The following is a 26,274-nucleotide window of genomic DNA, read 5'->3' as shown; positions in this document are numbered from 1 at the left end:
GGCTATGGAGACCTACATTGGGGACTCCCTAGCTGCAGGATTTATCTGTCCCTCTTCCTCTCCCACCGGCACAGGGTTCTTCTTCGGGGAGAAAAAGGACAAGACCCTGTGCCCGTGCATTGCCTACCGGGGACTCAATGACATTCCTGTTAAGAACCGTTACCTGCTACCACTCATTTCCTCTTCCTTCAAGTCGCTCCAGGGGGCCATTGCATTTTCCAAGCTGGATCTACGGAACACCTACCACCTGGTGCGGATACGAGAGGGGGACGTGTGGAAGACTGCCTTCAACATGGCCAGTGGCCACTACGAGTATCTGGTCATGTCTTTTGGCCTCACCAACGCCCCTACTGTCTTCCAGGCTCTGGTAAATGATGTTCTCCATGACATGTTGAACCGGTTCATCTTCGTCTACATTGATGACATCCTTGTCTTCTCCCGTTCCCCCCAAGAACACGTGCTCCATGTCCGGCAGGTTCTTCAACGCCTTCTGGAGAATCAGCTGTTTGCGAAGGCGGAGAAGTGAGAGTTCCATCGCTCCACTATCCCATTTCTAGGTTGCATCATCTCTGCTGGGAGTGTCCAGATGGATCCCAGGAAAGTGAGAGCAGTGGTGGATTGGCCTCAGCCTACGTCCAGGGTGTTCCAGGGTGCAGCTGCAACATTTCCTGGGTTTTCCAACTTTTATCACTGCTTTATCCGGGGTTACAGCTCCCTGGCCTCCCCCCTGTCTGCACTCACCTCTACCATGGTTCCGTTCACATGGTCCTCTGCCACTGATCAGGCATTCCGGTACCTCAAACACCGCTTCACCATTTCTCCTATCTTGGTTCATCCTGACCCTTGCCGTCAGTTCGTCGTGGAGACCGATGCCTTGGATGTCTGAGTGGGGGCTATCCTGTCCAACTTTCTACCCTGGACCTTAAGCTGCATCCCTGCGCCTTCTTCTCCCACTGCCTCAACGCCATGGAGAGGAATTAGGATGTGGGAAATTGAGAGCTTCTCATGGTGAAGATGGCGTTGGAGGAATGGAGGCACTGGCTGGAAGGGGCGGAACATTTGTGCATTGTGTGGACCGACCACATAAACCTGGAGTATCTCCGCACCGCCAAGCATCGCAACTCCAGGCAAGCGAGATGGGCCCTGCTGTTTACCCGGTTCAACTTTTCCCTCTCTTACCGGCCGGGGTCCAAGAACGTCAAGCCGGATGCCCTATCTCACCGCTATTGCCCCATGGTTACCATGCCAGAGCCCAAGACCATCCTTCCCACATCATGCCTGGTGACGGCACTCAGCTGGGGTATAGGGAAACAGGTCCAGGAAGCGCAGTGGTCCCAGCCGAACCCTGGAGGGTCTAGGTAACCGGATGTTTGTGCCTGACGCTATCCGCTCTGCGGTCTTGGAGTGGCTTGCCTGCAGCTTGCCTGTCACCCGAGCTCCCGGCAGACTCTGGCCTTCGTGCGACAATGCTTTTGGTGGCCTGTTATGGTTCCGGATGTCACCGCGTTTGTGGCAGCCTGCTGGTCTGTGCTCAGATCAAGACTCCTCGGCAAGCTCTGGCTGGTCTTCTGCAACCACTGCCTGTCCTTCACCATCCCTGGTCCCACATATCCCTGGTTTCGGGTCTCCCCTCGTCTGAGGGCAACACTGCCATCCTGACAGTTTTCGACCGGTTTTCCAAAACCGCCCACTTCATTCCTCTCCCCAAACTACCCTCGGCCAAGGAAACGGCCCAGCTAGTGGTGTAGCATGTCTTCAGGATCTATGGACTGCCCGTGGACATGGTCTCCGACCGGGGTCCTCAGTTCTTGTCCCGGTTCTGTAAGGCGTTCTGCACCTTCATTGGGTCACTGGCCAGCCTGTCCTCTGGGTTCCACCCCCAGTCCAATGGCCAGTTGGAGTGAGCCAACCAGGACCCCGAGACTACTCTGCACTGCCTGGTCTCTGCCAACTCCACCACCTGGAGCCAGCAGCTTGTGTGTGTGGAATATGACCGCAAAACCCTTCCCTGCTCTGCCATGGGCCTATCACCATTTGATTGTCTCCACCCCCCTCCAGGTGTCACCCATCTTCCCCATTGTCCCCTGTGTATTTATACCTGTGTTCTCTGTTTGTCTGTTGCCTGTTTGTTTTGTTTCGTCAAGCCTATCAGCATGCTTTCCTCTGTTCTTGTCTCTCAATTGTTCCTGTCTTCCTGGTTTTGACCTTTTCTTCCTGCCCTGACCCTGAGCCTAAATACCGTCCTGTACCTTTACCCCACCTATCTGGATGAGTGACCTGCTTGCCCTTGACCTGTCTTCTGCCTGCCCCTGTTGGATTAATAAACTGTTGTTAACCTTTTATAACTAGGGGGCGCTATTTTAATTTTTGGATGAAAAACGTTTTAAACAATATATTGTGTCACGAAAAGATGCTCAACTATGCAAATAATTGACAGCTTTGGAAAGAAAACACTCTGACGTTTCCAAAACTATTGTCTGTGAGTGCCACAGAACTGATGTTACAGAAAAAACCCAGATAAAAACCAAATTTTTTAAACAGCCTCATGGCAATGACTCCTTATATGGCTGTGGAGGAGCTAGGAGTCAGCTTATGTTTTCCACGTTTTCCCCAAGGTGTCTGCAGCATTGTGACGTATTTGTAGGCATATCATTGGAAGATTGACCATAAGAGACTACATCTACCAGGTGGTCGCTTGGTGTCCTCCGTCGCAATTATTGCGTAATCTCCAGCTGCAGTATTTTTCCATTTGCCTCTGATGAGAAACCAACTGCCACGAATGATTTTTCATCTAATAGAATTGTGAAAAACACCTTGAGGATTGATTCTAAACAACGTTTGCCATGTTTCTGTCAATATTATGGAGCTAATTTGGAAAAAAATGATGATGATGAACAAAACAAAATTTCTCTTACACAAATAATATTTTTGGAAAAAATGAACATTTGCTATCTAACTGAGTCTCGTCATTGAAAACATCCAAAGTTCTTCAAAGGTAAATGATTTTATTTGAATGCTTTTCTTGTTTTTGTGAAAATGTTGCCTGCTGAATGCTAGGCTTAATGCTATGCTAGGCTATCAATACTCTTAAATGCTTGTGTAGCTTTGGTTGAAAAGCATATTTTGAACATCTGAGATGACAGTGTTGTTATCAAAAGGCTAAGCTTGTGTTTCAATATATTTATTTCATTTCATTTGCGATTTTCATGAATAGGAAACGTTGCGTTATGGTAATGAGCTTGAGGCTATGATTACGCTCCCGGATACGGGTTTGGAGTCGCAAGAAGTTAATTCGATGTTGGCTGCATCTGGGTCTTACCTGAAACGTGATACCTACTCCATTTCACTGTGGTCTTCATCTCTACGGTATGTTTCCAATGCTGACCTCTATTGATTTTGCCCATTGCTCATCCTGGTAGACACATTTTTAACACATTGACGAAACAGTGAAGTCTGTAATTGGTGGTTGTACGTATACAAATGTTTTTCTCTTTATAATAAAAGGACAACCTCCAAATTACATTTCTATGTATACTGAACAAAAATATTAATGCAACATGCAACAATGTCAAAGATTTTACAGAGTTACAGTTCATATAAGGAAATCAGTAAATTGAAATATATTCATTAAGCCCTAATCTATGGATTTCTCAAGACTGGGAATACAGATATGCATCTGTTGGTCACAGATAATGTACCTTTAAAAAAAGGTAAGGGTTTGGATCGGAAAGCCAGTCAGTATCTGGTGTGACCACCATGCCTTATGCAGAACAACACATCTACTTCACATAGAGTTGATTAGGCTGTTGATTGAGGCCTGTGGAGTGTTGTCGCACTCCTCTTCAATGGCTGTGCGAAGCTGCTGGATATTGTCGGGAACTGGAACATGCTGTCATACACGTCAATCCAGAGCACCCGAAGCAGGCTTAATGGGTGACAGGTCTGATGAGTATGTAGGCCATGGACGAACTGGGACATTTTCAGCTTCCAGGAATTGTGTACAGATTGTGACATGGGGTTGTGCATTATCATGCTGAAACATGAGGTGATGGAGGCGGATGAATGGCACGACAATGGTCCTCAGGATGTCGTTATGGTATAAAATGCTATTGTGTACTTTGTCGAGAGAGAGTGAGGTCATGAGTAGATGAGCTCTCACATTTTTCATCATGTTTAAAAAAAAATTGATCGATTTAGAGTTAGACAAACAAAATATATACAGGATGCTACCCTAAACAACATAACCTTCACTCCAAATCAAAACTCCACACCTACAACCTGATTTCGGTCAGAATTACCTGGAATGCTTCTACACCCATGGATTATTATTCCTAAACTATACAGCAAATGCTCTGGCAAACAAGCAGAGACCCGAAAACACCATCCAACCTGGAGCTGAGTGAGTAATGCTTAGTCTGAAGCTATTTTTTTTACTTTCAAAAGCCAAGAAGAAAAATACATTACAATGACATATTTTACTTCATAAGGACTGAATGCTAAGGCTACCAAGCTTGCTAGGACAAAGAGATACAACTTCAATTAGCACTGACGTGTGAAGCGAGGGGAGTCGAAGCCTTTGAGCCTAACAAATGGTAGGCTACCTCACTCAAATCCAGAGGCCTTGAAGCCCCCTCCTGCTGTTCAGTCCATCCACTGGCATTTTCTACAAGAAGTCTGTCTCCAGAAATAAAAGCTTCTCCCAAGAGGGTTTGACACCCGTTGCCTGCTGAACTGCTGCTTTGATTCCACCTGGCGATCTGTTCACCATCTGCTCTGGTTGTCTCCCCCAGTCTGGTACAGGTACCCCTACCACCCCACCCTACCCCCCCAAGCTTTTGCTTGCCTCCAGCACACAGGCACTGTTGGGGCGAGTGATTCTGTACTTAAAATGGCTAGCCCCAAGCTGTTATATATTTCCAGAGGTGGGACCAAGTCATTGTTTTACAAGTCACAAGTAAGTCTCATGTCTTAGCACTCAAGTCCCAAGTCAAGTCCCAAGTCCCCATTTCATATTTTTAATAGTTAGTATATTACATTTCAGCAAATCATGAATGCTTTTAAAAATATCTATATATTTATTACTTTCCAAATAAACATTATATTTCCATGGAAATACATGGGTAGCCATGAGAAAGACCCACTCCACGAGGTACTGAAGGCCCCCCACCCGACGCCTCGAATCCAGGATGGAAGGAACGAACGAACGATGTACCCCGGGGACCCCTCGATGTCCAAAGGGGGTGGAGGGACCTCCCGCACCTCAGATTCCTGTAGCGGACCAGCCACCACCGGCCTGAGGAGAGACACATGGAACGAGGGGTTAATACGATAATAAGAGGGAAGTTGTAATCTGTAACATACCTCGTTCACCCTCCTCAGAACTTTAAATGGCCCCACAAACTGTGGACCCAGCTTCCGGCAGAGCATGCGGAGGGGCAGTTTACGGGTTGAGAGCCAGAACCAGTCCCCCGGTGAGAACACAGGGGTCTCACTACGGTGACGGTCCCGCTGGTTTTCTGACGACCCGCGGCTCGCTGGAGATGGACACGAGCGGTCTCCCATGTCTCCTCCACACGCCTAAACCAGTCGTCCACCGCAGGAGTATCAGTCTGACCCTGATGCCATGGTACCAGAACCGGCTGGTAACCCAATACACACTGAAAGGGGGAGAGGTTAGTGGAGGAGTGGCGAAGTGAGTTCTGTGCCATCTTGGCCCAGGGCACGAACGCTGCCCACTCCCCCGGCCGGTCCTGGCAATAGGACCACAGAAACCTGCCCACATCCTGGTTGACTCTCTCTACCTGCCCGTTACTCTCGAGGTGAAAACCTGAGGTAAGGCTGATCGAGACCCCTAGATGTTCCATGAACGCCCTCCAGACCCTCGACGTGAACTGGGGACCCTGATCCGACACTATATTCTCAGGCACCCCGTAATGCCGGAAGACATGTGTAAACAGGGCCTCCACAGTCTGTAGGGCCGTAGGGAGACGAGGCAGAGGGAGGAGACGACAGGACTTAGAAAAACGATCCACAACGACGAGGATTGTGGTATTTCCCTGTTAGAGAGTAAGATCTGTTAAGAAATCCACTAACAGATGTGACCAAGGTCGTCATGGAATGGGTAAGGGATGTAACTTACCTCTGGGCAGGTGTCTCGGAGCCTTACACTGGGCACACACCGAGCAGGAGGATACAAACCCTCATGTCCTTTGCCAAAGTGGGCCACCAGTACTTCCCAGTCAGACGACCAGTCAGATGACCAGAGGAGGGAGACGTGTGGGCCCAAGAGATCAACTGGTCATGGGCAGCAGACGGAACATACTTACGGCCAACGGAGGGGAGCGGGCTCCGTACGCAGCGCCTGCTTAATGTCCGCATCCAGATCCCACACGACTGGCGCTACCAGGCAGGAGGCCGGGTGTATGGAAGTCTGATCCATGGGCTGCTCCTCTGTGTCATACAGTCTGGACAGTACATCTGCCTTCTTATCCTGGGAACCTGGTCTGTAGGATAAGGTAAATCCAAAATGAGTAAAAAAAACATGGCCCACCTTGCCTGATGAGAATTCAGTCTCCTCGCTGCCCAGATGTACTCCAGGTTGCGGTGGTCAGTCCAGATGAGGAAAGGGTGTTTAGCCCCCTCAAGCCAATGTCTCCACGCTTTCAATGCTTTAACCACAGCCAACAGCTCCCGGTCCCCCACATCATAGTTACGCTCAGCTGGATAAATCTCTGGTAGGCTGCACCTCATTTACCGTGGTGGGAGTCGGCCAATTACTCAAGGCTGAAATGCCTTGACATACAGGTCATGCTCCAACAGTCGTCCAAGTACCTTGCGCACCAAGGACACATGCTCGGCGCGTGTAGCGGAGTAAATCAGAATCAGAATCTATATACACCACTACACCCTGCCAGTGCAGGTCCCTGAAAATCTCGTCTACAAAGGATTGAAAAACTGATGGAGCATTCTTCAACCAGTACGGCATGACAAGGAACTCATAATGCCCTGTGGTGGTACTGAACCCTATCTTCCAATCGTCTCCCTCCTGGATACGTGCGCCCCATGCATTGACTCAATCGCCGTAGCGATAAGAGGTAGCGGGTAACTGTACCCCACCGTGATTTGTTTGAGACCTCGATAGTCGATAGTCAATGCACTGGCGTAAACCACCATTCTTCTTCACAAAAAAGAAACCCGAGGAGGCAGGTGAAGTAGAGGGCCGAATGTACCCCTGATGCAGGGATTCAGAGACATATGTATCCATAGCCACCATCTCTGCTTGCGACAGAGGATACACGTGAAACCTGGGAAGCGCAACGTCCGCCAGGAGATTTATCGCACAATCCCCCCGTTGATGAGGTGGTAATAGAGTCAAATCAACATATTCTGGGGGCTGCACGGTGGAGACCTGAACTGGACTTTCCACCCTAGTAGCACCACGGACGGAAACCCCTACACACCTCCCTGAGCACTCTCGCGACCACACCGTGAGAGCCCTCTGTTGCCAGGAAATAGTGGGGTTATGCAGAGACAACCAGGGAAGGCTCAGTACCACAGGAAATGCAGATGAGTCAATGTGAAAGAGCCTGATTCTCTCCGCATGATTCCCCTGCATAACCATGGCCAAGGAGATAGTGGCCTCCCTGATTAGCCCGGACCCTAATGATTGACTATCTAGAGCGTGTACCGGGAAGGGTCTAACTATAGGAAAAATGGGGACCCCTAATCTAATGGCTCTGTCGATAAAATTCCCAGCTGCGCCTGAATCGACGAGCGCCTTATGCTGGGAATGTGGGGGAAACTCAGGGAAGCAAACAGGCACAAACACTCCTCTAACCGGGGTACCTAATCCTGCTGACTCTATTCAATCGGTATGTAATTCTGTCAAGATGTGTATGAAGTCGAAGTCAGGTGCAGGACAGCAGAGTATGATTAAATAAAGTGCACTTTATTATAGTCCCAAACACGGAGCACAACAAACTCGCTCAAAAAACGGAACAATAAAGTAAAGTGCTTAACGAACATCACTTGACATGAAAACAATTACACACAAAACATGATGGGAAGCAGAGGGTTAAATACAAGTAAATAGATTGGGGAAATGAAAACCAGGTGTGTATGAAAACAAGACAAGACAAATGGATATCTGAAAAATGGAGCGGCGATGGCTAGAAAGCCGGTGATGTCGATCGCCGAACGCCGCCTGAACAAGGAGGGGAGCCGACTTCGGCGGAAGTCGTGACACCATGCTAGATTACAGACAAATAATTTATAGATCGGCAGGTAAGGGTGCTCTCGAACAGCTAGATGTTCTTTACCATTCGGCCATCAGATTTGCCACAAATGCTCCCTATAGGACACATCACTGCACTCTATACTCAAACTGGATAGTTTTATCTCAATCTCTGCATTCAAAGACTCAATCGTGGACACTCTTAATGACAGTTGTGTCATGTTTTGTGCTGTTACCATGTGTTTTTGTCATGTTGTGTTGTTACCATGCTTTGTTGTCATGTGTTGCTGCCTTGCTATGTTTTTGTCTTAGGTCTATTTTTATGTAGCGTTGTGTGTTTTGTCCTATATTTATATATATTATTGTTTTTTAATCCCAGCCCTTGTCCCCGCAGGAGGCTTTTTGCCTTTTGGTAGGCCATCATTGTAAATAAGAATTTGTTCTTAACTGACTTACCTAGTTAAATAAAGGTTAAATAAAATAAATATATTATGGCTGTCCATACCATAACCCCACTGCCACCATGGGGCACTCTGTTCACAACATTGACATCAGCAAACCGCTTTCCCACACAACGCAATACACGTGGTCTGTGGTCATGTGGCCTGTTGGATGTATTGCCAAATTCTCTAAAACGACAAACAGCTTATAGTAGAAAAATGTACATTCCTGTAGTCAGCATGCCAATTGCACACTCCCTCAAAACATGGGATATCTGTGGCATTGTGTTGTGTGACAAAACTGCACATTTTAGAGTGGCCTTTTATTGTCCCCAGCACAAGGTGCACCTGTGTAATGATCATGATGTTTAATCAGCTTCTTGATATGACACACCAGTCACTGATGGATTAGCTTGGCAAAGGATAAATGCTCACTAACAGGGATGTAACCAAATGTGTGCACAACATTTGAGAGAAAAAATGTTTTTGTGCGTATGGAACATTTCTGGGATCTTTTATTTCACCTCATGAAACATGGGATCAACACTTTACATGTTGCATTTATATTTTTGTTCAGTGTAATAAAAAGCCATGCTCTCTTTGACCACACTTGGGATTCACAGAAACCAAGGCAACCATAAAGCCTGGTCGCATCTCCTCATCAAGGAATATTAAATGCAGAAGATGGAGATTTTGGCTCTGTGGCACACAGATCATAGATATTTCAGGATATGAAATTCAGGATGCAGGGCAAGGCACCCTGCTCCCATCAAAACGAGGTCAGTATTGGCTAAACTAATCTGTATTCTGAAATATAAACATGATCAAAGACATGCAGATTGCAGCCTTGCCTTCCTGGAATATTGGCATAGATCCTCCCCCACTGCTGAATACAGCGCAGGTCCGTCATAACAACATACTGAAACCAAGGACCTGAGGATGCTTGCAGGCATGCAAGCAAACACACTCACACACATGCAGTATGAGTAATGAAGAGCACCTTTGGCAGCAAATAACACGCCAGCACCAAGATGAACAGAACATCTAGGCACATCGCAGTGTGAACACTTTCAGGATACTGCCAGGCCTCATCCTGTCTCAATTCTCACATATATGTGTGAGGCACAGAAGTTGTTTACTGTTGGTAAAAACAACTCTGGAGAGAGTGTTTGAGGATGTGATAAATGCTCTGTTCTGGAGGTGTCGTTAACAGCAGAACAAATACCTCACTCATGGAGATCTCGTGGAAAAGGCCGCTGATATGGAAAGTGGATGAAGATTAGTAAAAAAAAAATCAATGGATATAAGATATATGACTGTCAATACTTAGATGTATCATATTTGCAATGCTAAAATGTTTACATATTGTCCCTGAGGAATCCAATCACAAACAACCATGAACTCATCACATCAAGGATGCACTGTATTTGATAAATCTCCTAAAAGCCCACATTAAATTCCGCCTTTGCTGGGTGTTGAAAATCTCTGAGCTGACAGCCTTGACACTTCATTCATAACGAGCAACATGGGAACTGAGTGTAACTTTCTACGGACTTTTCCAAAATGATGGAGACACCCAGAATCATCTTTGAGCTGTTCTTCACTTGAACTGAAAATGGGTGCCATCACACACAAGCATTTCATTTCAATTCTCTACTGTGTGTGCCTGCATTCTTCATGCCTCAGACAATGCCTCACCAAGCCTCGACAGTCCTCTTTAAATCTTCATCCAAGGCCACCTATTGAAAACCCCAGCATAACTCTCTCCAGTGAGGATGTCTCAGACTTCGTTGTGGATTTTAAATTCAGATAAACATATTTACTTGGTCTGTGCTCAAACATTTGTAAATGTCTTCACATCGCATGTTAAAACCATATAAGACAGTGAGTGTAGCGAGAAAGCATTTATTGAAATAGTGTACTATGAACAGCTGTATTGCTCTCAACAAGAAGAGCATATGCTTTTCTATTCCGAAACACAAAAAAACGGTCAGTAAAAACCCTGAGAACATCACTGCTGCATGACTTCAGTATTCATTTGAATATGAATAATCTGAATATGACTAAAAATCACACACAATCAAAATAAAGTACAGTACAGTATGTTCAGTCAGTGAGTGAGACTTCTTCCAGTCTCAGTATTCCACACATGGCTGCAAGCCCTCTCTCGATCAATACCTAGAGTTTAGGGTCTGTCATAAGATTCAGTCCACAGCTAATATCCATCAAACACCACTTGATGGCCAAGTATTGAGTTCTGGTGGACAGAGATGGTGGACACATTTCTCTTCATGTCAGCATCTCTATAAGTTCCAAAGACAATGAAGTCCATCTAAACATTGAAAGGGAATCAAGAAACCAGTTCTGTAAATCTACCAATGTAGCCTATAACACATTACTGTATTACAATCACATTCTATGTTTAAAAGTTTTACAATGAAATACTCCTTACCCTGTGTCTTTTCTCTTCTTTGGCCAGCTGGCCCAGGTGGCTTGGCCTGTTTAGATAGGCCAGTCCTTTAATCAGGCTTTAATTCGTAGTGTGTATCAGAGTGGGAGATAGAGCACCCACATTGCTCAGTCCTGACAGGACACCTCTCTGCATGCCAAAGTCATTTGGCACCACCAATCTGACGGCCATTTTTCTCACTAAGCCTGAGGGATTTGGTTGGGAATATTATACAGTGACATAACAGTGGCTCATTTGAGCAGGGTCAAGGTTTTTGCCTGTCTGTATCTTTCTTGCTACTCCTGGGTATCAGGACTACAGCTAAACTAACAGTACCTTGCGCTTTACCCATGAAATGATTACATGGGCACTTTCATTATGATTTGATTGAAATTAATCAATATTATGCAATATTTGGAGCTCCGTTTTTCATTCCAACACAGCTTGGAATTAACAATTCACATCAGCTGGCTTTACAGTGTTTCTAATTCTCGGATTCAGTCAACTATACTTAAACAGTTATTATTCACAGATCATGGATCATTTCAGAATTTGCAGCGATTCCCTCTGAAATATGATGACAACCTCAAGGGCTATTGAACCTAAATATTGGGAGAAGTGAGTTTTTCACAGATGAATAACTTTAGGGGGATGTAAGTGTAGTGAGACTGGTGTAAGATGGGTCACTCTTTCAGGTGGTTGACAGGCCATTACTGTCGAGGCTGGACCTCCATCTCTCAGAGTGCAGCTTGTCAGAGAGCCTGCCTATCAGTCATCAACCAGTGTGCCTCAGTCTTCAAAAGCGGTCCCGCACTGCAACACTCAAACACTCCATCCCCAATGAACCACACTGGGGTATCATTTGTTCACTTTACACAGGGATTTAATCAGACCGTTTGTTTAGTCACTTGGCTAAACAACCAGTAAAAAAAGGACAATTCTATAAATAGGTGATCTACTTAGTCACTCAAAGAGTTAGGCTGGATTCCTGGCACATCATGCAGCTTGTTATGAACACTCCGTGTGCATGTGAGGTAGAGAAGAGAAACGAGCAGAGGCTCCAAATTATAAAGAGTTCGTCACTACCATCTACTGGTCATTTGTAATAGAGCAAGTAAATAATATGAGTCCTTCACAGAAATATTGAGTACTGATAGCCTATCAGAAATACTGGGTACTGATAGCCAATCAGAAATATTGGGTACTGATAGCCTATCAGAAATATTGGGTACTGATTGCCTAACATTCTAACAGACATAGAAGCTCAGATAAATATTACTACGGGTACCTATCATTTATGATTCATAAATATTTCTACATTTCTAGAGTCACCTTTGCTATGCTTATGTTGTATTCTTCATTGAAGATATGCATTGAAAAGACTTCCATTTGTCTTTCTTTTTTCTCTATCCCATTTATATTTGGTAAATGTTGCTAGGACATTTGCATTTGTGAGATTCCTATCATATTGCTAGTCAGGATTCATTTATGAAGGTCGAAGGCACTGCATCTCAGTGCTTGAGGTGTCACTACAGACACCCTGGTTCGAATCTAGGTTGTATCACAACCACCCATATTGGGAGTCCCATGAGGAGGTGCGTAATTGGCTCAGCGTCATCCAGTTTTGTAAATAACAATTTGTTCTTAACTGACTTGCCTAGTTAAATAAAGGTTCAATTAAATATCATGAATAACTTGTTTAAATTGGGAGTATTGCAATGATAGTCTATAATGTGAAAACATAAATACACTGTATGACCATATAAATCTCCCTTTAGGATCCAAAACCGTCAAGGCAGCAATGTGTGAGTGATATTATTAGAGCTACTAAGTGCTGAGCCCTGGCCTTCCTGCATGGGGAGTATTGCAATGATAGTCTATAATGTGAAAACATAAATACACTGTAGTGTCATATAAGTCTCCCATTAGGATCCAAAACCGTCAAGGCAGCAATGTGTGAGTGATATTATTAGAGCTACTAAGTGCTGAGCCCTGGCCTTCCTGCATGGGGAGTATTGCAATGATAGTCTATAATGTGAAAACATAAATACACTGTAGTGTCATATAAGTCTCCCATTAGGATCCAAAACCGTCAAGGCAGCAATGTGTGAGTGATATTATTAGAGCTACTAAGTGCTGAGCCCTTTTTTATTCAACCTTTATTTCACTAGGCAAGTCCGTATAATGTGGGAGGTTGCATATGAAACTGAAATGACAACGCACCAGGAATAGTCACAGATAGTAATATATTTGATGATACGTAAGCACTGTTAAAATGACAAATGCATATAAAAGAGGGCAGCAAGGCAGTTCTCGTACTGTAAATAGCTACTGTATATTGAAGACCCCAAACTAAAACCTGCTGCTACTCACACACATTAGCACAGGCGCACACAAACACTACATAAATAGGGCCTACTGTAAACTTGCTTACAACAAGCTCATACAAATGGCCTTCTGATGGCATCACTTTGGGCCTTATTAGCAGCAGTGGGCGCTGAAAGCCAGACAGCTGGTCTATTTCTCTTAATGATTTAAGAAAGCCTTACAGTCACACAGCTGCCTGTAGAAATGTGAGGGAAAGTCTATAGAACCTCCACAATGAGAGATAAAGAAAAGGATTTGAGTGTGTAATAAGAACTGACCATGAACCAGCCAGCTTCCACAAAGGAATCTCGGGCCTATTGACCATAGAATTTGGTAAGGTACTCTAAGTGTTCATGTGGTGTTCATTGGTCATTGTCTTGAATTTAAAAAAAATAAAGTACAAGAATTCCTTCAAAATAGCATTAGCTCACAATGCTCTCATGTAATCTGATTACAAAAAACTGTAACTGTAATCAGTTACGTTACCACCAAAAATATTGTAATCAGATTACAGATACTTTTGAAAAACTAAATGATTACTTATTGGATTACTTTTAAATTCAGAAAGGATGTTTTCAACAAAGTAAAAACATTATGATGCCTTTCTGTTTTCTTAATGGAATTCAATTCAGCATTGAAAACAGATGCAAGTTTGGTTGTTCCACCTGAGCAAGTCTGACCACAAGTCAGAGACCAATATGTTGACACACCAAATGTGTTTGACTGATCCTTTTTGTCTTCTTCTAATGCCTCTTAAGGGGAAGGTAATCCAAAATATTATATTGCTGATTTTAGGTAATCCTAAAGTTACCTTATTAATTACAACTTTGGACAGGTAACTAGTAACTATAACATATTACATTTAGAAAGTAACATACCCAACCCTGATGGCACCATTGTGCTTCCATTGAGGAATACATCAAGACTGGAGATAATGGGCTTTTCATCAGAGAGGGAAATAGAAAAACTTGGCAGATGTCAAGCAAGTCTGTCAGCGTGGATATAATTCATAGACAATCTCTGATTAAACTGATTTCATTTCCCCAGAGCCTCCAGGTACTGTGTCAAGGTCTTCTGGTCCACCATACATTTCAGATGTTTTTTTAATTGTACCTTTATTTAACTAGGCAAGTCATTTAAGAACCAATTTTTATTTACAATGACAGCCTACAATGAACAGTGGGTTAACTGCCTTGTTCAAGGGCAGAACAACAGATTTTTACCTTGTCAGCTCAGAGATTCAATCCAGCAACCTTTTGGTTACTTTCCCAACGCTCTACCCACTCGGCTACCTGCAGCCCCATACTTAATACTTGATGTGATTACTTCAATAGACATGCTTGAAAGCAGCGTCACCACTGACAGGAGCGCAATTTATTTAGCAAAATATACAATTGATGTCGGAAGTTTACATATACTTAGGTTGGAGTCATTAAAACTCATTTTTCAACCACTCCACAAATTTCTTGTTAACAAATTATAGCTTTGGCAAGTCGGTTAGGACATTTACTTTGTGCATGACACAAGTAATTTTTCCAACAATTGTTTACAGACAGATTATTTCACTTAGAATTCACTGTATCACAATTCCAGTGGGTCAGAAGTTTATATACACTAAGTTGACTGTGCCTTTAAACAGCTTGAAAAATTCCATAAAATGTTGTCATGGCTTTAGAAGCTTCTGATAGGCTAATTGACATAATTTGAATCAATTGGAGGTGTACCTGTGGATGTATTTTAAGGCCTACCTTCAAACTCAGTGCCTCTTTGCTTGACATCATGGGAAAACCAAAAGAAATCAACCAAGACCTCAGAAAAAACATTGTAGTCCTCCACGAGTCTGGTTCATCCTAGGGAGCAATTTCCAAACGCCTGAAGGTGCCACATTCATCTGTACAAACAATAGTACACAAGTATAAACACCATGGGACCACTCAGCCATCACACCGCTCAGGAAGGAGACGCGTTCTGTCTCCTAGAGAGGAAGGTACTTTGGTGCGAAAAGTGCAAGTCGATCCCAGATCAACACCAAAGGACCTTGTTAACATGCTGGAGGAAACAGGTACAAAGTATCTATATCCACAGTTAAACAAGTCCTATATCAACATAACATGAAAGGCCGCTCAGTATGGAAGAAGCCACTGCTCCAAACACGCCATAAAAAAGCCAGACTATGGTTTGCAACTGCACATAGGGACAAAGATTGTACTTTTTGGAGAAATGTCCTCTGATCTGATGAAACAAAAACAGAAATGTTTGGCCATAATGATCAACATTATGTTTGGAGGAAAAATGGGGAGACTTGCAAGCCGAAGAACACCATCCCAAGCGTGAAGCATGGGGGTGGCAGCAGCCTGTTATGGGGGTGCTTTTCTGCAGGAGGGACTGGTGCACTTCACAAAATAGATGGCATCATGAGAAGGGAAATGATGTGGATATATTGAAGCAGCATCTCAAGACATCAGTCAGGAAGTTAAAGCTTGGTCGCAAATGGATAATGACCCCAAGCATACTTCCAAAGTTGTGGGAAAATGGCTTAAGGACAACAAAGTCAAGGTATTAGAGTGGCCATCACAACGCATTGACCTCAATCCTATAGAACATTTGTTGACAGAACTGAAAAAGTGTGTGCGAGCAATGATGCCTGCAAACCTGACTCAGTTACACCAGCTCTGTCAGGAGGAATGGGCCAAAATTTACCCAATTTATTGTGGGAAGCTTGTGGAAAGCTACCTGAAACGTTTGACCCAAGTTAAACAATTTAAAGGCAATGCTACCAAATACAATTTGGGTGCATGTAAACTTCTGACCCACTGGGAATGTGATGAAAAAAATAAAATCTGAAATAAATCATTCTCTCTATTATTATTCTGACATTTAATTCTTAAAATAAAGTTGTGATCCTAACTGACCTAAGACAGGGAATTTTTACGAGAATTAAATGTCAGGAATTGTGAAAAACTGAGTTTAAATGTATTTGGCTAAAGTGTATGTAAACTTCCGACTTCAACTGTATGTAGTAAAAACAGCTTCCTGTTCAATGTTAATGGTTGCCAGTAAGCATAAGAAAACTTAAATGTATCTATCATTGTCTTTGTATTCCATCCTGGCATTTCCTAATGTCTACTGTGGCAGACAATGGGCTGGGCTGATGACACACTACAAGAGAGACAGACAGGTACAGACAGGTACAGACTGGCAGAATGGAATGTGTCTAGCCTTGAGCCATGCCGGCCTCAAGAACCTCATCTTCCAAACAGAAATATACTTGGGAGAAACACAATGTTCACTTCCTTGATAATTCAACCATTATTTAGGGCTATGCTCCATCTCACTGGGCACACACTGGTTGAATCAACATTGTTTCAATGTCATTTCAGTGAAATTACATGGAACCAAGGTGAAATGGCCGTTGAATTGACGTCTCTGCCCAGTTGTTTAGAAAACAGTGCTTACATATAGTGCTTAAAATTCTAACCGACCATGATGTAATCTAATGAACCTTGACAAACACAAACAGTACATAAAACCAATAGACACATAGACAAGAGAAAGATTGATTAAAGTTTCAGCCACTGGTGGAGGGCCTTGAGGTACAACCAGTGAATAAGTCAGGAACTGTATTGTATGTATGGTGTGGGTGGTAGAAAAAGATACCTGAGCACTGGTAGCCATTTACCAGAGGCATGAGGATCTGACTTCACATGACTTTATGAGCATTTTGATCAATAGTGTCAACAAGCAATCGTGTCACAACAAGCAAGTTCCAGGAACTTCTTTCAGCAACATAGTCTGGCCCTCATCTCAGTTCATCATGACCATGTGAAATCTCAGAGCAGAACGTTTTGTACACTACACTTAACTGTAAATCAAATAGTGTTCATGTTTTGAAATCCCTGAATGAGAATACTGAAAGTCAGGACAATTGTAAAATAGCCCACTGAATCAAGTTTAATCCCTAAGAACTCACAACAATAGGCTACATGAAACCAATATTCTCTTTCACTTATATCAGAGATGTGTCAGTGAGCCTCCTATACCTAAACATACTGCCTGGAGGCACCGAACCCCCGTCAATCAATGTACTGCACTGGCAAATGACCACATTGTCTGAGTCCACATCCTGTGCACTTTGGCTCTCTGATAATTGCACCAATGAGACACATACTACCCATGGCTTTACAGAAACTGAATGAAGAGGGGTTTTACCATGGGAGAACACCACATATGTTTTGTTTTAAAATATAGATATGCAACTAATAATGATATAAAAACACAAACTCACATTTACAATAGCTCAGACACAAATAAATAGAATGGAAAAAACAGACAGTAACCTCTGATATAATGGATTAAAATAATTAGATAAAAGGCTTTATAACAATTGAGAGAGAATGCAGTTTATGCTTTCCCTCTAGGAATACAACACGTAAATACATCTTGCGTTTATTTCCCCCTATAAACTGACGTTACATTTTTTGGGGGGGGGTTTTAAAAAAAATATGTAGGGGCGCTTGGAGAGGGGGGTATTTGATTCTGTTTTATGTGTGATACAAAGGCTGGCAGTCTCATCAGCGCATGACGTAGATTACAGTCAGCGTTCTTTTCACCGGTGCTCGGTCTCGTCCTGGAACGCACTGCTTTTTATTTCAGTATTTCCAGTTAATTAATCACGACCAAACAGGGTCCTTCCTTCTTTATTTTTATTTCTCACATTTGGAACCACACAACCTACAAAACTGACGTTCCTTCGTTGAAGGTATGATCGTTACATCTAGTCTCTATTTAACTTTAGGTTTGGCTAGTTGGCCGTTTAACTGTTCTAAAATGGCTTCCGATTGTTAGCCTAGCTAGCTACTTGGCTAGCTTTCCAATGTGGCGTTTCCTGCGTGTGCTAACTGGATAGCAGTCTATAACCTAACTAGCAGTTGAACTACAATTTATCACGACACATTAGCAGAAAATTGAGTCTTGCCATTGGTAAAATGCTACTAATATTAAGCGCTTGCCACACAGAACCGGTATATTGTTATTTTCATTTAACTGTTAATGATGACAGCTACCTGGTTAACTAATAAGCTTTGTAAATATTGATATCGTATCACAAGACCGCTGACAATAATGATGTTGAAATGTTGAAAGTGATTGCTTACTAACTAATTAGCCAGCTAACGTAGCTGACTAGTCCACCTCAACCAACAGGCAGAGAGGAAATGATGAGCTAGTTACCGGTAGCATGAATTATCTAGCTTGTTAGCTAACGTTATCATTAGTAAATTGAGACCACTTTTGATCAAAACAGACATGGATGGCTACGCATGCCATGGATTCGGAATCTCAGCATTACAACGTCCTTGCCATGTTGTTTAGTTGGTTAAATGGGTCAAACATATCTAACTACTGTAGGAGCCTAACGTTAGCTACTAGGCATTTACAACAAAGGATGTGTAACGTTAGCTGCGAGTGAAACTAGCTAACGTTAGCTAGCTCTGTGATTTAGCAGGAAGTGTATGCCATGCGTCAAATGTATTCATTTACTTTGTACTCTAAAAAAGGCTTTTCTTTCTAAAGGTCGCTTTTGCCTACCCCCACCCTTTGAATATTAATATTTTCGGGAATTCATCGTTGTCAAGCCGCCAAAGTGGAGAGTGTGATTGCAGAAGGGGGTGCTTCTCGTTTCAGGTAAGATTGTAACTTGTTTCAGTCTAAATGCAAGTTAGTTCTCATAGGTCGTTGTTTCACTTCCTACTGATATCCCTCATAGTGTAGAATAGATTATAGCTTTAATAGTCCTAGCTATGTTCTTTTGTTCACGTTATTCTGCAAGTAAATCATATGTTCCACAGTGCTTCTTCGGGTGGGGGAGGAGGTAGGGGTGCCTCTCAGTACCATCCCAAGACTGTCGGCAACAGGTACTATTCAAGCCATTTTACTAAAACTAAATGTTACTCCAAACAATCTTACTTAAGATGCCACTAATGCTGTTAATTGCAGCGAGTTCCTGGGGAAAGCCCCAGGATCTAGCGTTCAGAGATGGGTTCCTTCACGAAGCACTAGACGAGATGCCAATGCCTCCAATGAAAAAGAACGACATGATGCAATCTTCAGGAAAGTGAGAGGGTATGTATCTCCTAATAAATTGTGGCTACACAAATTAGATTCAAATAAAAAGCTAATCTTGTAGGCTGTTTGACAACTTGAATCTGGTTGCTTCCCATTGCTTTAAAAAAAAAATCCATCAGAAATGACTGGCACATTTGCAAGTCAGCAGATTTCAGTGAATGTGTGTTAGTGGTGCTCTGGTTTCTAAAACCAGATAATGCCTTGTCTTCAGAATGCAGTATTTTTCATGTTTCCTATTCTTTCTATCCTCAGCATACTTAATAAACTGACCCCCGAGAAGTTTGACAAGCTATGCCTTGAGCTCCTGAATGTGGGCGTAGATTCAAAACTCGTCCTAAAAGGAGTGATCTTGCTGGTAATTTAAAATCTATTAGCTCTGTGTGCATTAATGTTTATTGATCGAGTGGAAAACGGCTATATTAAGTGTGCGGTCACCCCATTTCAAACAGATTGTTGACAAAGCCCTCGAAGAGCCCAAGTATAGCTCGCTTTATGCTCAGCTATGTCTGCGCTTGGCAGAGGACGCACCGAACTTTGACGGCCCATCGCCAGAGATCCAAACGCCACAAAAACAAAGCACCGTAAGCATTGTCATCCTCATCACAGATTGATTACTACCATAATAGACAATGGTATCATGGGGGTTTAAACAACATTGTGATGAATCTCGTTTTGTCGTTTTTTCCCCTTCTAATCTTTTCATTTGGCAACACTGTGTGTTGCAGACATTCAGGAGACTTTTGATTTCTAAGCTTCAAGATGAATTTGAGAACCGCGCCAAAAATGTTGAAAGTGAGTGAACGTTTGAAAAATGTGCCAATTTTCTGTGCCCTGTGTGGTTGATTGTGTTAACCTTTGCTCTTTTCTATTCCCTCAGTCTATGACAAACATGACAACCCTCTTACCTCTGAGGAAGAGGAGCAGCACGCCATTGCCAAGTTTAAGATGCTGGGCAATATCAAATTCATCGGGGAACTTGGCAAACTTGATCTTATCCATGAATCTATCCTTCATAAGTGCATCAAAACAGTAAGTTGAATATATTAGAGCTGTTTTTACGTTGTTAAACCATATGAAATGCATGTTAACTAATCTTTCGTCTTTATTTCAGCTTTTGGAAAAGAAGAAGAGAGTCCAACTTAAGGATATGGGGGAAGATTTGGAGTGCCTCTGTCAGATAATGAGAACAGTGGGGCCTAGACTCGATCATGAAAAGGCTAGGGTAAGCATATACTTGAGTCATTTTTATTTAGTGTCTTAATATTTTCCATTTGGGCGTGGCTAATTTGTTTCTCTTGCAGTCTTTAATGGATCAGTACTTTGGCCGTATGAAATCCTTAATGAACAACAAGGACTTGCCGGCAAGGATTCGTTTCCTGGTGCAGGATTCAGTGGAGTTGCGAGAGAACAATTGGGTGGCTCGCAAAGCTTTTATCGATAATGGACCAAAGACGATTAACCAGATTCGTCAGGAAGCAGTAAAAGTTAGTTAACCATTTTTTATTAAGTGCAGCCAAATCTTATGAAAACGTATTGCCGCGGCTTATCTTAATACACCTATGCTTTGTCTTGCAGGATTTGGGTGTTTTTATTCCACCAATGGCCCAGGGAATGAGGACTGACTTCTTTTTGGAGGGGCCCTTCATGCCTAGGATGAAACTTGACAGGGAAACTCTTGGAGGGTTGGCGGATATGTTTGGACAGATGCCAGGTACATCCATGACTGACTCTTGAGTAGTTTGAGTTTATTGCTGTCCATCTCGAGTCCTGTTGTTTAACGTGTGTCCTGGCTACTAGGGAGTGGGATCGGCACAGGCCCTGGAGTGATTCAGGACCGGTATTCACCCACCATGGGCCGTCACCGCACCAACCCACTCTTCAATGGCCACAGTGGGCACACAGCCCCCGCTACCCAGTCTCAGTTCGAGATGGGAGGCAAGCCCTTCATCAAATCTAACCAGGTGAAAGTTGCACCCTTTACTAAAAGCAGCAGCTTTTTAGTATTCTTTTAACTGCTCAAATCTTGATGGATTTGACATGGCATCCAAAGTAATTTCAAACATTTTCTAAGGGGCAGAATCAAATTTTCCAGAACCAGAATCACTCGCAGCAACAGCAGGCTCAGTCTAAGGACATGGCACCGCGTTTCATCAAGAAAGGATCGCTCAACGCTGATGAGGTACAACACCTGGTAGATACCCACTCTTTTAAACCACCATTTGCACAGGCAATAAGCGAAAACACTTTAGTGTAAGAGATGAGAACAATGCATAATACCCTATATTCCCCTTCTTAGATCAGTCTAAGGCCGGCACAGTCATTCCTTCTCAACACAAACCAAGTCCCAAAGTTGCAGCCACAGATACCAACAATGATTTCGCCAAGTGCTCAACCTCCACGCACTCAAACACCACCACTGGGACAGGTAAAGACAAACACGCATACTGCTTTTTTTATAGCATTAAGCTGGAGATGATGCTTATCTAAAGTCTGTGCCCACTCTAAACGGTCTTATCATTTCTCAGCCTCCTCTGCTTGGTCTGAAAACCAACCCTCCTCCAATTCAGGAAAAACCTCCAAAGACCACCAAGAAACCGCCTCCTGCAAAGGAAGAGTTGCTTAAGATGACCGTAAGTAAAGTGGAACAATCTCAGGCACTCGCTCAAGTTGTACTTTTTGCCCCATAGAAAAAATAGTGAAAGCTAACAGTATTCTTCCATATATCTTATCAGGAGACCATAGTGACCAATTACCTGAACAGCAAAAACATTGATGAAGCTGTGAACTGTGTAAGAGAGATGAAGGCTCCCAAACACTTCCTGCCTGAGATGTTGAGCAAGATCGTGATCTGTTCTCTTGACTGCCCAGATGAAGACAAGGAGCATGCCAGCACCTTGATCCACACACTCCGCACAGAGGGCCTTGTTACTGGGGAGAGCTTCATGCGGGTCAGTCTTCCAGTCATGGCAAAGAGCTTTTGTTGTAAGATATCAAAGGTTCTACTGTTCAGTGAATTTACTCACCACATGACTGCACTTTTTTTTTTTACAGGCTTTCCTCAGTGTTCTGGACCAGTGTCCCAAGATCGAAGTGGACGTTCCTCTAGTGAAGTCCTACCTGGCCCAGTTTGCGGCTCGAGCCATCATCGCAGACCTGGTGAGCATGGATGAGCTGGCCCACCCTCTGGAGAATGGCACCCACTTTCCCCTCTTCCTGCTTTGTCTGCAACAGACTGCCAAGCTGAAGGATCGAGAGTGGCTCACTGATCTATTCCAGCAAAGCAAGGTCAACATGCAGAAGATGCTGCCTGGTATGTTAACATCTCATAAACCCTTATCCTAGAAAGTTCTCAAGTTTTCACATTTGAACATGATTGTTGTGATTTTGACATTTGCCAAAACTTACATCTGCAGAAATCGACCAAAACAAAGATCGCATGCTAGAGATCTTGGAGGGCAAAGGCCTGAGCTTCTTATTCCCGCTCATGAAGCTGGAAAAGGAACTGCTGATGCAGATCAAAACAGACCCCTCTCCCCAGTCCATCTACAAGTGGATCAAGGACAACATCTCCCCTAAGCTCCACACTGACAAGGGCTTCGTTAACATCCTCATGACCAGGTATGGGAAAAGGGCTAATGCCCACATAGCAGAGTTCTGTGGTTATGCATCTTGAAATTACTTATGTTAAAGACTGTCTGAATTCTGCTCTCCCCCACCCCAGTTTCTTGCAGTACATTGCCCAAGAGATAAATGCCAATGAAGAAGAAGACCAGTTATCAGCCCCCACTAAAGAACAGCTGGACCAGGAGAAGCAGCTGCTGCTGGCCTTCAAGCCAGTGATGCAGAAGTTCCTGCATGATCACCAGGACCTGCAAGTCAGTGCCCTCTACGCACTGCAGGTCCACTGCAACGCTAAAGCTTTCCCTAAAGGTACGTACAGGTCACGGGGTCAAAATATTACTATGCAAACACATTTGCCTCATGGTTTTTGTTTAAAGTTTTTTTTAAATACAGATTTTTCTTCTCTAGGCATGTTACTGCGCTATTTTGTCCACTTCTACGATATGGAAATCATTGAAGAAGAAGCCTTCCTTGCATGGAAAGAAGACATAACTCAAGAGTTTCCTGGAAAGGGAAAAGCATTATTCCAGGTAATTAGATTTGTACTCCCAGACAATTTGTATTGCAACTCACACCATTGCAGGTGCATACTAAACTGGCTTTTTTTTTTAGACCAGAAATGTATTACCCATGTCTGTGGTGTATCTCTGTTTTGGGCTCATGGTATGTTTCCTGTGAAGGTGAACCAGTGGCTGACCTGGCTGGAGACTGCTGAGGAAGAGGAGTCTGAGGAGGAAGCTGACTGAAGATCCAGCCAAAAGTCTTATGGTGCAAAAAATGCTATTGATACTGTTTTTTTTTTTGTTGTTCCCCTGTCCCAATATGATATGCATACCTAACCACTGCAACACTTCATTCCGCTATCAAGTTTTTGGCCGTGTTAAGCCAATGCAATTATTTTTTTGGGGCTCTTTTCTAGCGCTTAAGCGTAATGTTTTGCCATCTGTTTTTAAGAGCCCCTTTTTAAGATCAGTGGTATTAGCTGCTTTGAATAGACCTTTGTTATTCTTCAAGAAAATTGCAAGGGCCTTGTTCCTGCTGCTGAATTCTATGCTTTTTTTTTTGTTAACCAATTAACAACACTGTAGAGATGCACTTTGCTCAACGTCATACATGAGTCGTTGCAATATTCACTCATCCGTTGATTGTTACAAAGAATCCTCAACTGTAATCATTGGTTATCATACCATTTAATGGTTTTATTTGCTTGTGTTTCTACCTCCTCCTTATGGGCTTCATGTGCTGGGTTTGAATTACATAATGTCTCCATTTCAAATGTAAACACTTCTGGACTAATGCACAAGTCTGTAATAAAAAAAGGTTTTACTTGCACGATAATATCCTGATTGTAAGAATTCAAATTCAGACCTTTTTTAAAGTGGTTTTGTGGATGTATGGCACATCACCTGGGAGAGATGAAATTATGCGGCCTTGTTAATTTATCAACCCTCGTTGCTGTGTGTCCCCCCCCCCCTTCGGTATCTGTCAAACATTGTGATACTTGAATTCTGATTTTCTTTTCAGGGAACAACCAAACAATGGGTGAGTTGGTTTTGCATGGCTCGGTGCCCACTGGAATGGTCTTAAAATGTGCAAGTTACCCATCCGGGGCATTTGGCCATGCAAAACCAACTCGGTCTGTTCTCATGCAACAATTTTCAAACTACACAGAAGTGCAACATGTTTTATTGGTGAATAATGTTAACATGAGAAATTATTTAGATTTTGTTACACTTTCTGCCCCCCCCCCCGTGTGAAAATTTGAAGCCTGTTTGCCATAATGTCTGATCCAGATATTTATTGATCGTTTTTATCATGATTAAAAAAATAATCATCTCAACTTATGATCTGATGAAATTATGCGGTATACATCTGTACTGTACAACTTTCTATAAAAGTGTTACTGTAATGTTATGTAAGTGCTAAGAATGTTCTTGTGTACCACTATTGCTTAACTTTCAAATAAAGTTAAACACTGTGTTCACTTGGACTTGTCCTGGGTAATATTTATTGAGTTTCAGGCATGTAAATGTGAGCCCAAGAGCAGCAACATGGCCACTTAATATGGTTTATAACATCCTTCAACTACTGTATTAGTGCATGGTTGCTATGTATAACTCCCCAGTGACCAAGGCAAGCTCTCAAACACTTCCTGTGTTTCTTAGTAGGCCTCTGAGGAATGCCCAACAATTACAGAAATTCCTGTTACCATGGAAGTTAACTTTGTTTAGATTTTTAAGGAATTCTTGCCTTAATATAGCACATTGTCACACCATTATTTGTCCATTCACATAATGAAAGGTTTTATTGCAATGGACTGATCCTTTTGGAGAACATGTCAAAGATCATCAGTGCCCACACGTGGTATACATTTTGTAAGAAATTATGGTTAGAAACGTACTTTCTTATTGAAGTAGGTTGCAAAGGTCAGATGTGACTCGGCATAAAGTGGGTGGTTCGAGCCCTGAATGCTGATTGGCCGACAGATTATCAGATCGTATACCACGGGTATGACAAAACATGTATTTTTACTGCTCTAATTACATTGGTAACCAGTTTATGGTATATGGTCAATATACCACAGCTAAGGGCTGTATCCAGGCACTCCGCGTTGCATCAGTGCTTAGCCGTGGTATACTGGCTATATACCACACCCACTCGGCCCTTATTGCTTAAATATAGTACTGTAGCAATTTTGCACGTCAGTAAGCGGTTGCAAGGGGAAGATGAGGCCCATTAGTAGCAGTTGTACAGCATGTCCACAGCTAAATAAGGCAATGGATCAGTGTACTTAGTGGGGTGGGAGTATTCACCAGAATTGTGTTGAGCATTTGCAATGCACTTTAGGCTATTGCCATGGCCTAGTTGTTCACTTTACTTCTATAGTCCCATTTCCTTATGAGCCTTTATTCTTAGATTAAGCATCCCATCTGCACTTCGAACAGAACTACACCGGTACCCATATTTAGAACCATGTTTAGGCTACCAACACAGTGACAACTCTGAGAAAACTTCTACAAATAGGCATCAAACTCATTCCA

General features: G+C 43.1%; 1 protein-coding gene across 1 annotated transcript; it reads left to right on the top strand.

Moving 5' to 3' along the window:
* Positions 1 to 1,781: 1,781 nt before the first annotated feature.
* On the top strand, positions 1,782 to 25,217 carry LOC112249568 (eukaryotic translation initiation factor 4 gamma 2). Its single transcript, XM_042320185.1, has 23 exons — positions 1,782 to 1,900; positions 5,380 to 5,471; positions 5,587 to 5,672; positions 19,119 to 19,171; positions 19,336 to 19,401; positions 19,484 to 19,609; positions 19,865 to 19,967; positions 20,062 to 20,193; positions 20,338 to 20,404; positions 20,490 to 20,641; positions 20,724 to 20,834; positions 20,914 to 21,096; positions 21,188 to 21,323; positions 21,410 to 21,573; positions 21,705 to 21,791; positions 21,909 to 22,037; positions 22,138 to 22,242; positions 22,345 to 22,560; positions 22,664 to 22,922; positions 23,026 to 23,230; positions 23,334 to 23,542; positions 23,642 to 23,763; positions 23,914 to 25,217. Exons 1-23 carry the CDS (start codon positions 1,782 to 1,784, stop codon positions 23,977 to 23,979), a joined length of 2,988 nt encoding a protein of 995 aa, XP_042176119.1. The 3' UTR covers positions 23,980 to 25,217.
* Positions 25,218 to 26,274: the final 1,057 nt, after the last annotated feature.

The sequence above is a fragment of the Oncorhynchus tshawytscha genome, linkage group LG04 (assembly GCF_018296145.1).
Source record: "Oncorhynchus tshawytscha isolate Ot180627B linkage group LG04, Otsh_v2.0, whole genome shotgun sequence".
Classification (NCBI taxonomy): Eukaryota; Metazoa; Chordata; class Actinopteri; order Salmoniformes; family Salmonidae; genus Oncorhynchus; species Oncorhynchus tshawytscha.
This window is presented reverse-complemented; position numbering and strand designations above follow the sequence as displayed.